Source organism: Amblyomma americanum, chromosome 10 (assembly GCF_052857255.1).
Source record: "Amblyomma americanum isolate KBUSLIRL-KWMA chromosome 10, ASM5285725v1, whole genome shotgun sequence".
NCBI classification, from domain to species: Eukaryota; Metazoa; Arthropoda; class Arachnida; order Ixodida; family Ixodidae; genus Amblyomma; species Amblyomma americanum.
Window position 1 is genome coordinate 3,267,228 of NC_135506.1, and position 12,541 is coordinate 3,279,768.

The 12,541-nt window shown below is 48.9% G+C and overlaps 1 protein-coding gene across 2 annotated transcripts in view; it reads right to left on the bottom strand.

Moving 5' to 3' along the window:
* Positions 1–12,541, bottom strand: part of LOC144106277 (uncharacterized) — a 148,083-nt gene that overhangs the window by 100,788 nt on the left and 34,754 nt on the right. The window contains exon 2 of one of the 2 annotated variants that reach the window (XM_077639039.1): positions 3,266–3,358. The exons of the other annotated variant lie outside the window; for it this stretch is intronic. Within the exon in view, the coding sequence (XP_077495165.1) occupies positions 3,266–3,358 (93 nt within the window). The remainder of the gene's footprint in view (positions 1–3,265; positions 3,359–12,541) is intronic. 2 annotated transcript variants of the gene reach the window in all.

The window sequence follows — 12,541 nt, forward strand, 5'->3', positions numbered from 1 at the left end:
GAGACAACACACTGGTAGTTGGCCTCCTCACATACAGCCTCCCGTATCACCCACTGAACCTAGTCATCGACACCCTCTATAAAGGCGCTTTCGAGACGGTTCTGGGACTGCCTAACCAAACAGAGAAGGCACTAAACTTTGGTGTCCATAACACCTTCCACGAGCAACGAGACGAATTGCACAGTAGTCAGAAACAAGAACTTCAAACCACCTCAGCGGCCGCGCGTTGCTGTCCAAACTCGGAAAACAACTATAGATCCTACAGGCACTCGAAGAACTAACCAACATCCTCCCACACGTCCAAGAGAACGTAACAACTGCGCCAATTCCTATTCACAATACTCGTCATCAAGGCAGAAGAAGACAGGCAAGAATCGCAGGCGGCATCAGAGGAAGGGCAAAGTAATGGGTTCAACAAAGAATCTAGGAAGGATGCGGCCTCGGGAGATTCCTTTCTGCAAAGCCTGCGATGCGCATGTCGGGACTACGGCAGATTTTGACGACAATGTTCCCGCTAACTGCGGTTTAGTCCGTTTCGCATGCACGACAACTTGCGACAACGCGGTCCGTAGTCGATGGTAGTGGGGAACAGGGAACAACTGATCGCTGTCACTGTGGCTAAGCTATCCCCCCATTACCAAACGTCTCCAGAGGCATGGAACTCGCAAAAACCCATCCGCTTGCATCCACAAGCAAGCCTGCTGGGCAGGTATAACACAGCGACTCTTTTTCTTCGCTTCATTCCGCTCCTAACAATATTCACTACGAGTGGCCGATCCCGACTACAGAAAGGGCTAAAAGAATAAAAACAGCCTGTAATTAAAACTGATCCCTTGCATTATGCCAGCCTTGTCCTCTCTAGCACTTCCATCGTCAAACTTATCGATGATGCTAGTTTTCAACGATGTACTGATCACAATTCGACAAAGAAAAAAAGCAATAAAGACGAAGCTTACTCAACAGTCGCGACTGTACAGTCACTGGCTCCCTTCAGTCCACAAAACCGTTTTATTCTTCTTTGCTGGCCCCCAGTAAAGATGCGAACGACTCGCCAGTAGGCGAACGTGTGAGACTGCAGTTATTTTTCGCTGCCAATGCAAAAAGAAGCTCCCCGAGCCTTCCCTGGACACGTGACAGTGCACGCAGCTCACTGCCTCATGACGTCACCCCGTCCGACTTGTACTCTCTTCCTCTTAATTCTCTTCCCTTTCCACTTTCCCAATATATGTAGAACTACACCCTTCCTGTTAATAAAGCCTTCCCTCTCTCTCTTTTACATGCAGTGTGAAGAAGACACAGCTACGAAGCCATTTGCAACGAAGAAATTCCCCTGCTCAGCTCATAGTCATCATCATCACCACCAGCCCGATCCCGTTAACAACAGGACAACGAAGTGCCCCGCTGACCTCCAGCAGACTTACCAAATTTGCTGCGCATGAGCACATTTTCACGCGATGACTGTATAGCACTCATCAAATGGCCGCTATGCTTTCAGCCTCGAGGCCAAAACAGATGCCGAGTCAAGCCACTCTGTGGTTTACAACGGACAGCGCCATCTGCTGGCGTTGTTCAAACGCGCATTCTCTCGCAAGTTTCCCAACACTGCTGTGTGAAAATTTAATGAGGTCGATTTTAAGGGCATCGCACTGCGAGACAGAAGAAACAAGTGGACAAGATCTCACACATGATTTCATTAGTTGTATTGTATTGTATTGTGTTTCATCATTGTGTTGTATTGTATTTCATCATTTGTTCAATGCGAATTTTATGTTTATTAATCTACCGGTTAAATCGTACACCAAACGCTGCTCTGAGGTCCCCGTTTTCATCTACAGTTGCCAGTCGGCGTCCACTCAGAACTGTAGCTGTAGAGCTGCGTTTGCGAAGATAAATTGATTGATTTTGACTTACCTGAATGGCTAATTGTGATTGATTGATCGATTGATTGATCGGTTAATCGATTGATTAATTGATTGATTGATTGATTTATTGGTTGATTGAACCACAACTACTAGGCATTCTTTGCAGCAGCTGTGGCGTAGTAAACTCGTGGTGCGGTCACTCTATCAGTACCGCCCTGTGAGAGCCGCGTCCACGTATAGATGCAGCTGCATATCCGCAAAAAGAGCAAAGTGCGAACAGTAATGACGCGTCGCTTCATGGTCTCGCGGAGTCGACCTCGTTCGGGCACACACATCGTCCATGAAACCACGACGCTTTTCCACGCGATCCCTGCTCTTCGAGCGTGGTGTCCACACCTCGCTGAGCATGCATGGGTGGCCAGCTCACGAGCCGCGACTCGTCATGCTCCGCTTCTCTCGCATTTCATGCTCTCCTTGCTGAGGGAACTCTGCGCGCACCACGCTGTCTTGGAACGTGACCACACCGGCGGAGCGTATGCACCTTTCCTTATTTGCCACTCGGACTGCTCTTACGGAGACGGCGCTGAAGGGCCCGCCTCTCAAACGCGGAACGTCAGTCGAACGTTGTTTGTTCCAAATAATGGAATTTTTCACGGCGCTCGCTGCGTTAGCCTAGTTGTTGTTCACCTCAGTAAACATCCGATTTTCCCGGCTTAGCATTCTCTGTGTGTCGCTGCTATCATCGTCCCCATGCCCCATTCCGCAGCAAAAAAAAAAAAATGTAAAAACTATACACACATGTACAAAGCTGCATGCTCGGGGACACTACATCGTGGGCTCCCTCCTCCCGCAGAGTCTCATTGCGTCCTAATTGTGTTAGTTTCGTCCGGTCGTCGCGCTTTGATGGTCAGTTACCAAAAAGGTTCCAAAGCGTTTGGTCGAAGGCTCAGCTAATGAGCGTGTGCCTTCTTTAGAACAATTATGCCCAGGAACTGTGGACAAACGCTTGTAGTTCCCGTGGCTGACACATCCCAGTGATTTTCTATGGCCGTCAGAAATAGTTGATGCGAACGGAGGAAGCAATCTATGGGTCAGATTTCGCGGCGACGAGGGTGACTTGGCCATGACAACCAACACGTTCCCGCGGAATCTCGCGGGACTCAATAGTTTCCTCAAAACAAAAAAGTTTCAAATATATCCCCACTGAGTCACGCCGTGTTCACTACTGGCTGACAACAAGTGGCGGTAGTGTCTGAAAAAGGTGGGCATGCTTCTTGCACGCACATTGGCCACAAGGCCCCTGAGTTTAATGCATTTCGAGTCGTGCCCTTGTGAAGGAGAAGGTGGGGCCATCTGGTGCAAGCCAGAGCTGCAAGGTCCCGAAAAGGCCGTCACTCACTCACCCGTTGAGGAGCGGAGCCAGTTCGTGGGCGGGTCCTTGGTCCTGGTACACGAGTGTCTCCACCATGGAGCCCTTGAGGCTTCCGAAGGACACCCTGCGAACACACAGTGTCTCTCGTTGCAACTTCGAAATGCCGCCTTAGTGAGGGTCGTGAAAATGAACTGGCCACTGAAGCCACTCGGCCGCGTGCGTACAGCCGCAATCATTACGAAATAGAACGAACAGCTAGCGCTCGGAACTCTCGTTTATTTTAAATTCTGCCCAGAGGTTGAAAAACAATGCAAGCAACCACAGGTGGACAAGAACTGCACTTAGAAAAAGAAAGATATTCAGCGAAAACTTGACGCTGGGGTCATTGGTTCATGGTGACACAGAAGGGTCTTTCTGACATGTTATGTCAATTAAATGGTCATGTTAATACAAGGGTGCCTATACCGTTCTGCTAACATATAATGCTCAGGCGACAGAAGCGTCGTCCCCAGCCCTGGTAGGCTGAGACGATAACCTGCGCCACCTGAGCCTGCGCTTCTGCTGTCACCATGCGAGTGCCTCCTGATAATGTGAGAAGCGTTAAGGGCAGCCAGTTTACCTGGCGATGATGATCACTCGGCAAAGATGGTATGCGAGCAGGACCACATTTCCTGCAGTGCACTGCGTCAAGCATGCCGCTCCCGGTAAGGAACAACGCATCCTTAGCCGCACTCTTGTGAGCGCATGTGTGAAGAGTGCACACCAAGCTGGCATTCTGCTTTTCCTCGGATATTGCCCTCCGCCATTAAAAATCTACACAGTGCAGCTGAGCAGGCGACGGCCCCGGGTCACCCGCAGTACAACAGCGACTGGGGCAGCACGTCAGAAAGCACATGGATGCGCGAGGCAGTGTGCGAAGGGCCGGCCTTCGCACAGCTGGCATATCCGCGACCGGTCGCGTACTTTCTCCAGTTCAGGCGAACGACTGCCATTTGCCAGCTAAAGCAGAGAACAGGGCTGTTTTCGCAAAACGAGCCTCGAAAAAAAGAATATGTTTGCTTCGCGCGATGGACGGGAAACAAGGCCGGTTAGGTTTACAACAGCGCCACGTCCTTCCAACCCTTGGATAGTTGTTGACGCGTTTCTACGGCAAGGCCAGGCTTGAACCCCGCCCCTGACGCAGCAAGGTTATCCGCGGCCATAAACTCAAAGCAAGCGAGGACAACCACGTTTCCAGTCACTGAAGCCGTTTTTTTTTCTTTTTTGTGTTCAGCTGAGTAAATATTAGTTTGAATTGGAGTGAAAGAAAAAAGACCTTGTGCATTCAAGCGTTGCGGTGTTTTGAGGTCATTTAAAAGACGACGTTTACGACGTAACAGCTAGGAGATTGATTTCCCTGCCGTAGGTTAATGAGAGCCATAACGTTTAGTGAGCAGCTTTTCACTGAAGTGTTAAATTAAAATTTCGGTGCGCAGGGAGTGCATAGGAAAGCAGTTAATTTGAAGCTGAGTTGAATAAAACCGAAAACAGTGCCGGCAGGTGACCGATATCCCCCGCCGCGGTGGCTCAGTGGTTAGGGCGCTCGACTACTGATCCGGAGTTCCCGGGTTCCAACCCGACCGCGGCGGCTGCGTTTTTATGGAGGAAAAACGCTAAGGCGCCCGTGTGCTGTGCGATGTCAGTACACATTAAAGATCCCCAGGTGGTCGAAATTATTCCGGAGCCCTCCACTACGGCACCTCCTTCTTCCTTTCTTCTTTCACTCCCTTCCTTATCCCTTCCCTTACGGCGCGGTTCAGGTGTCCAACGATATATGAGACAGATATGTACTGTGCCATTTCCTTTCCCCAAAAACCAATTATTATTATTATTATTACTGACCGATATGGCTGTGGCTACGACCACACGGAAACTGTTCGACCACATACACACACAAGAAAAGCTGCAGAAGGACAAAGGTGCCGCTTTGAATCACGAAAGCTGAAGAAGTGTTCACAGGAGGCCAGGCCTCGATCGATCCAAGAATCCAACCAACGCAACCAGACCAAGAAGGCCAACAGTAACTGAAACCGAGAAAGGCATAAGGGAGTGTTAGCATTATTTTTTTAATTTGTGGCGCAGATCAATAGAAAGTTAGTGGGCCAACGATTTCTTACATTAAAGATAATTGAATAGAAAGTATAAGAAAAAACGACCACATACAATCGGTGAGATCCGAACCCACGACCTCTGCATGTAGCGTGTGGTGTTCACGAACAGCAAAACTTCAAGTCAGTCAAATAAAACATAACGGTGTTATCTGTAAAGTCGTCATTTTCCTTTAAATATAATTTCTAACCCTGAACTTATAACCTTACGTCCCCGCCCGCCCCTTACAATTGATTTTTAGCAACTTCTACACTGCAGATTTATCCACGTGGCCATTGTTATCTCTAAGCCCTAAGGCCTCAGGGAGAGAGACTACTGCCTTCATCGACATCTGCATGGATACCGCCCCACTCTAGTAAAAGATGTTATTTCTACATATTTACCACACACTGCACATGTGTGATCGTCTTGGTTAAATTTATTTTTGTAGCTTCGGTCTCTAAGACACCCTGATCTAGCTTCAAAGAGTACGGCGCTGCCTCCTGAGTTACCATAGAACAATACCTTCATAATTTGCCTTGTCCAAATTCTACGCAGTTCTACAGTCTACTTCTTTTTTCACTGCGTTAATCCAGCTCTTACCGTCTGCGCTTTTTCCTGTCGTTTAAAGAAAGGTTTTGAGAGTGTTCCCTAGCGTCACCCTATAGACATAGCGGCAGACATAGCAACGTCCTGTTATACCGTAAGTGGCACCTAGAATGTAATCAATCGGTGAGGATGGCAGCTATGTGAGAACCCTATTATGCTTCCCATGGCATCAAGACTGCTGGAACCGAGGCCACCATTTAACTATTTAGCAGATAAGGACAGGGAATTAAGGGGCAACCATAAGTTGTGACGTCTCAGCAAGCAAGTCCATGGAGGATTCTCGTACATTAATTTTAATTGTGAGGTAACTGTGAAATATTGTAAGATGCCGATATGGAGATATTGAAGGTAATGAACCAATGTGCCGATGTGTAGCAAAATCTTTCTTTCAAAGTTTATCCATTGCCCGTATCGAGTGGTTGACCAGAAGTGATTTCGATGGTCATACTCTAGTGCAATAGATCTGTGGAAGTGATCTTTGTGAGTCAAATTAAAAATCACTACGTGGAACCTATAATTTATAAATAATTTTTAAAATCTGCAGCTCGGAGTAGCTCGCAACCGATTAGGGCGACAGCTTACGCGCGTTCTTCGCCGCCCCTACCCCAATGACGTCAGTGGGCAATCTGGGCGAGCCTTCTAATTGGCCTTGCCCAGATGACGCGTTCGGTGTGGGGCTTGATGGGCCATTGAGGGGAACAGTCCCGAACTGCTACTGCTTCTATTTTTAACGCGATACCGTTAAGGCTCCCGTTCTGCACAAAATCCGGCCTCCTCGGCGTTGTGAGCAAAAACTTCCCCGGAGAAGCAATATAGGTGGGCCACCTGGGTCACGTGACCGAGTGGCGTCATCACAACCTGCCCACCGGATTGTGACCACCGTGGCAGGCGCCAGTTAAATTAATGATTGGCCACGAGAGGTTGCTCGGCGAGAGTAACCTGGGTCTCACCAGCCCCACCGCTGGGAGCCCCTGCCATTGCAAGGCAGTGGCGCATCGCTTAATCACTGCACCACTGCGCCAGGAGTGGATATGAGAACACCCGGGGATCTCTGAGTGTAAAGTCGAGAATGACCAATTCTGCATATATGAACATCAACCCATGACACTATCGCGCCATAACTTTAAGGAGGAAATGCCCCCTCCAATTATTTAATCGTAGATATCTTCGGTGTTAACGAAGCAAGCTTTTTTTTTTTTTGCGGTGCGGTGAGGAGCGATGGAATACCGATCGCTCGTGCGTTTTTCTTAACCTCTGCGAATATCTTTCCACGGCTCCTTTAGGGCATGCCACAGAAAACCAATGCAACAATAGCAAAAAAAAAAAATGGCGGTGGCTTAGCTCTGGATAGCTACAGCTGGCCGAGTGGAACTTGCTCAGTTGAATTGCAAAGTCAGTCTTTCGCCGCTCCGTTTCGCTGGGCGTTCCGTCTTCATCTTCGTCCCACTTGACACGGCGCATGCGCACAGCTGTAGTAGATCGGTTTCGAAGGCGCGCCGCGCCGCCGGCAGCAGCAACTGCTCCGCACCACGTGGCCCACCGTCACGTGCCAAAGCCACGCTGAAGGCTCGAAATGCTAGCGTAATGTAGCTGTCGCTACAAAATGTTAACAGCAAAGACCTACAAGCCTTCCGAAGGGAGATCTGCGGATATGTGATTTTACGCTGCAATCTTACCTTATGAGAAAAAATTGCGTTCATAAGCGACTTCCCGGTGAAAATGCGCTTGTCCAGAATACCTGGGTATGAAAACCGTCGAACTGATCGCGCGTTTACCACCGTTCACGGGTCGCGGAGGATGCGTGTACGCTTTTACCGGCCTGTTTGGATTTCCCTGCCTTAACTTCTTCTTGGCGGTTTCACTTCTGTTCTTTTTCTTTCTTTTTTCTACGTCTGCCCTAATCTCCCATTTTTTGTTTTAAAGCGCTAGCCCTTATAGCGAAGTTTCCCGAGAAAGACGTTGTAGTTTTTGTCCTCTGGATACGTCCGCGGCGAACACGAAGCACGGTGGCCCGCGCCCTTTCTACGAGGGCTACCGTGTTACGCTGCTGCCGCTTACTGGCCACCCTCACCTATGCTGATCACTGTAAAAACAACACATGACCACGGGTTTCCCAACAGCGCCATCGCCGCTGGCACCGCCGACCCGCAACGCCCACCGTCCCAGGCGGCACGCGCTCTTCGCAGAAGCCCGCCCGGCCGACGTCTCTACGCGAGCGACTACAGCGAGATTGGGCAGCGCTGCCTTCGTCAAATAAACGGACACCGCGCTGCGGCCAAACAGTTTTGCCAGAGAGAGCGCGATGGAGGCCGTGCGGCGTTCAGAGCCTGCCCGGTACACACTTCTGACATTTCCGTTATCGCTCGCTGCGTCCATGGAGGCGCACACTTGCGCACTTTTTATGTCGCTAAAAGCGTGCAGTGTTGTGGAGGCTAGAACGCAGAGGTCTCGCGGCTCGCGCGTCGCCGCGACCGCCCGCAAAACCTTTTCGGGTGGCCCGCTCAGCCTGAACATTTGAGTTCCTGCACTGAAAAAAATCCCACATTTTCCCCTTTCTTAATTTTTGACAGCGTACAGCCACAATTAACAATTCCTGAACATTCGGTCATCTGTGCGTGTGCCCATGACCAGCATTTCGTAAGAAAAGCCTAGAAACTTTCAATACGATCAAAAAAAAAAAAAGCCCAAACGTTTAGCACTGTGGTAAAGCGGATTTCTGCGACTTCTGGGGTGGTGCCAAATGCTGATTCCATTCGATGTGTGTAGTTACTTTGAGTATGCGTGCGCAGGATGTATGTCACGTTCATGCCGCTACACTCAAATTAGAGCCACGGGTAGCCTGTATTGAATGCATCGTGACGTCAACAGCAAGCTGATTGTGTGTCGGACCAATCAGTGACTGTCATTCCAACCAATCAGCGTGGTGCGTTTCCATGGCTCCATAGGTGACGTCACTACATTCCATCTAACAACATTCCATCTGATAACATGTCGGAGGACTGAAAAGGAGAGCTCGCGTGCGCCGCAACCACAGTTGTGTCGTCTTTAATGTTACAACATAGCTTGACAACCAGAATAACCTGGACTTGCAATCAAGATTAACCATGGCTAACCATGCTATGTCTTAGCTTTCGCTACGTATATCCTGGCATAGCCGAGCTAAGCCACTGCCTATTTTCTCTCTCTCGCTCCCTAGTCACTACTGCGCATGCGCCACTAGTAGCACCGAGCCACAGGTGTTCCGCCGCAGCGCAGCGCCGCGCCTTTCCTCAAGATCCAACTTTCAATTTTCAGTTTTCTCTTTCTTCTTTCCCTCCCTCCTTTATCCCTTCCATTACAGCGCGGTTCGGGTGTCCATCGGGATATGTGAGACGGTTACTGTGCCATTTCCTTTCCTCAAAAACCAAACAAAACAAGTGAGCAGACGCCGTACATAGAGTTCATTGGCGTTGACAACTTTGCAAAGACCGTTCATTTTCACGAAAGGAAAGGCGCACAACCGGCTCCGTGGGTCAGTGGAGACCTCAATCTCGCTTTCGCATTGTATATCCTGGATTAGCTGGGCTAATCCACATTATTATTATTTTTTTTTCACGAGTGACCTTCTTCGCTGAAGTTTGACTTATTCGCACTCCTTCTTCGTGCTTGAATTTTCGTGTACTTTTTTTTCTTGATTTAGGCTCCTTCTTCCCATCATCTAACTTTTCCGGCCACTATCCTTCCGAGGGAAAAGTCTGCCAATGAGGCCCGAGAGCCAAGACGAGTAAGAGACCCGTGTTGTTGCGTTTACGTCATCCAAACTGGGGTCGGCACGCGAGAAAAGCTTCGCAATTGGACCAGACGTGCCGCTGGCTAACCACTCGCGAGAGTTACACACTACGCGGCGCGACAGTCAATCCCGACTTTGCTATTCAGACGAACTACAGTCTTGGGAGCGAAAATTTGAGATTCAAATTCGAACAATTCAAATTGGATGCAAAAAATTGTGCTTCACTGATACGAAGCACAAATGCGATTCCTGTCACCGGGTTCAAGGGGATGCTAAAGGGTGGACAGGAGCTGAAACAAGGAAATAAGTACAGCAACATCCGCCACGTGAACGCAGCCTAATGAGATGAAGCCTTACGAAAGCTCTCCGTGGAGACGCTCAGCTCAGCTATGGTCTCTAGGAATACTTTCTAGAGACCACAGCTCAGCTTCACGTGCGAGGCGTTCATAGTGAGCCACACTATCACCCTCTTCCCCGACCCCCGCCAGGTCCCGAGCCAACGTTTCCGATGCATTTTCCGAACTTCCTTTGCAGGCGTATGACAGTGCGTTCAGGCGTACCAGAGCTAATAGAGTGCAACTGTTCTATTGTTTGAATTCTGATATCAGAATTCAAATTAATTTATTATGGACTGTAGTGTTTGAACATGTGGGTCCAGCTGGGACCTAAAGAAAACTTGCACGACACCTAACATATAGCCATAAAAGTACAATGCTATAGCATTAGAGATGCATCCCGCGCAACTATACCACCTCTTTCATAGATTCGTAGATCGCGAGTGTCCCTCATACCGCTACTGGCGCAGTGGTGCAGCGGTTAAGCGAGGCGCCACTGCTTCGGCAGCCACCGGTGGGGCTTGTGAGATCCAGGCTGCTCTTCCCAAGTTCCCGCGACACTCATTTTTTGCGCAGATAGTCATAGGCGCCGAACCCTCCCCCCGGCGATCGGTCGATTGGGCAGCGTGTACTCTTTCGTATGGTTTTAGACAAATTGACTAAAGTTGGAAGAACAGCACAGCCTTAAACCGCCGCGGGTGCATCGATTTGTCTCTCACCTACAGATCAGAAGGATGATAACATTCAGAGTTTTAGATCTATTTCACCGTCAAGGAATCCGACTGCCAATGGGAGCTTTCCGAACCGTCTCCTGTTCCAAATCTCTACGCGGAATCAACAATCTTTTCTAATACTTCAAACCCTCCTCCGAAGAACCATATCATGTCATGACACGAAATATCAACTGTTTGTTTTGTATCGGGTTTGGTAGTTCGTTTACGTTTTTGAAATACGAAAAGCTTATAATTCGTCTTTAAATCTGGATTGTTAGCTTATTGTGCAAATATTTATACTCTCCAGTGTTTCTTAGACACGAAGAGTTTCAAATCTATTCTGGATTATTGAATTGTAAGTCTATTGCGGAACTGTTTTTATTGCCCAGTGGTGTTTAAAAACGAAGGGTATACAAATAAAAAAGATTGTAATATCTGAACTGATAGCTTGTTGTGGAAATGTTCGTGCTGCCCCGTGTTTCCTCTCAGTTCGACTAAGGACGTTATGAATGCCTAACAAGAACTCACCATCGATATATTTCTGGCTTAATAAATGTTGATTCATGATCATCACGTATTTTTCAGTTCCTTTTCTTCATGTGTTTATTGAGTATTTTAAGAACCACGGGGCCATTCTTCTTTGCTATATTCACTCGACTATAGAGAAAAATAAAAGATGTTTACATATTATTCCGGTTGTAATCTCACAGCCGAGGCATTCTAACCGGTTCAACCCTTACAAAAATGGCCTATATACAGTCTATAGACTTCTAATGGACTCTACTGCCTTTCTACAGATATTTCTTTTCGTTTCTCCATAGTCTATAGACTTTCTATAGAGAAAAATACTAAAAGTGTATGATCATAAATATATAGATTGTCTATAGACTGTCTATAGGGTTTGCATTGCCTATAGACTTTTCTCTAGGGTTTGTCTAAAGAGGGTCTATAGACTTTATAGACAGAAGTCTATGAGCAGTCTGTAGACTGTCTAAAGAAATTTTTGTAACAGGCCAGGGACAATCGACGAGCAGGAAGCACGGTCGAACAGGCCAAGAACACCTCAACTTCGCCTTCTTCCTTTTCCCGCCTTGCCCTTCGTGGCTGTTCTCCAAGCCCGCCTCTCCGCCTGTGTAGAACTCGGCGCTTATGCTCTTCTCTCGACCAATGAGCTGATGCGCAGTGCCGAGGTGGGCACATGGAAACTGCGTGGAACTTATTTGAAGTAATTTCCACAGAGGGCAGGTTGCCCAGAAGACGATGGGCAGGTGGACCGCCTGCTCTTTCGCGAGACGGAAGGAAGGACGGACGCCGGCTTCCCTCGGAAACGGGGACTCTAATGGCATCGCATCAACGCGGTGTTTTCAGAATGTACAGCTTCGCAGTCTCAGCTTCCGCATCGCTGCACCGTTTCTCAAAGTTCTCTTTCCCTCTGGGATCGCGAGCGGGCTGACTGACGCAGTCTGCAGAGCCGCTGATACGCCTCCTCTTAGGGGCTCGCACACGCGAGGCAAACGCGCCAGAAGGGCACAGCACACGTACGCTGGCGTCATTCTTTCGCCCTCGAGAGATCTGCCTCGACGACGGAAAGCGCGCGTATTTGCCGCCAGACTTGGCTGCGTAAACAGTTCCGCAGGTAGCGAGAGCCTTTCCCTCCCTCTTCGCCGCCGGCTGCGTGCTCGCGTCAGAGGAGGAAGCGAGTGCCACTGGGGGGACACAAGCCAACTTGGCCGCCGCTGTGCTTCGCGCCCTGC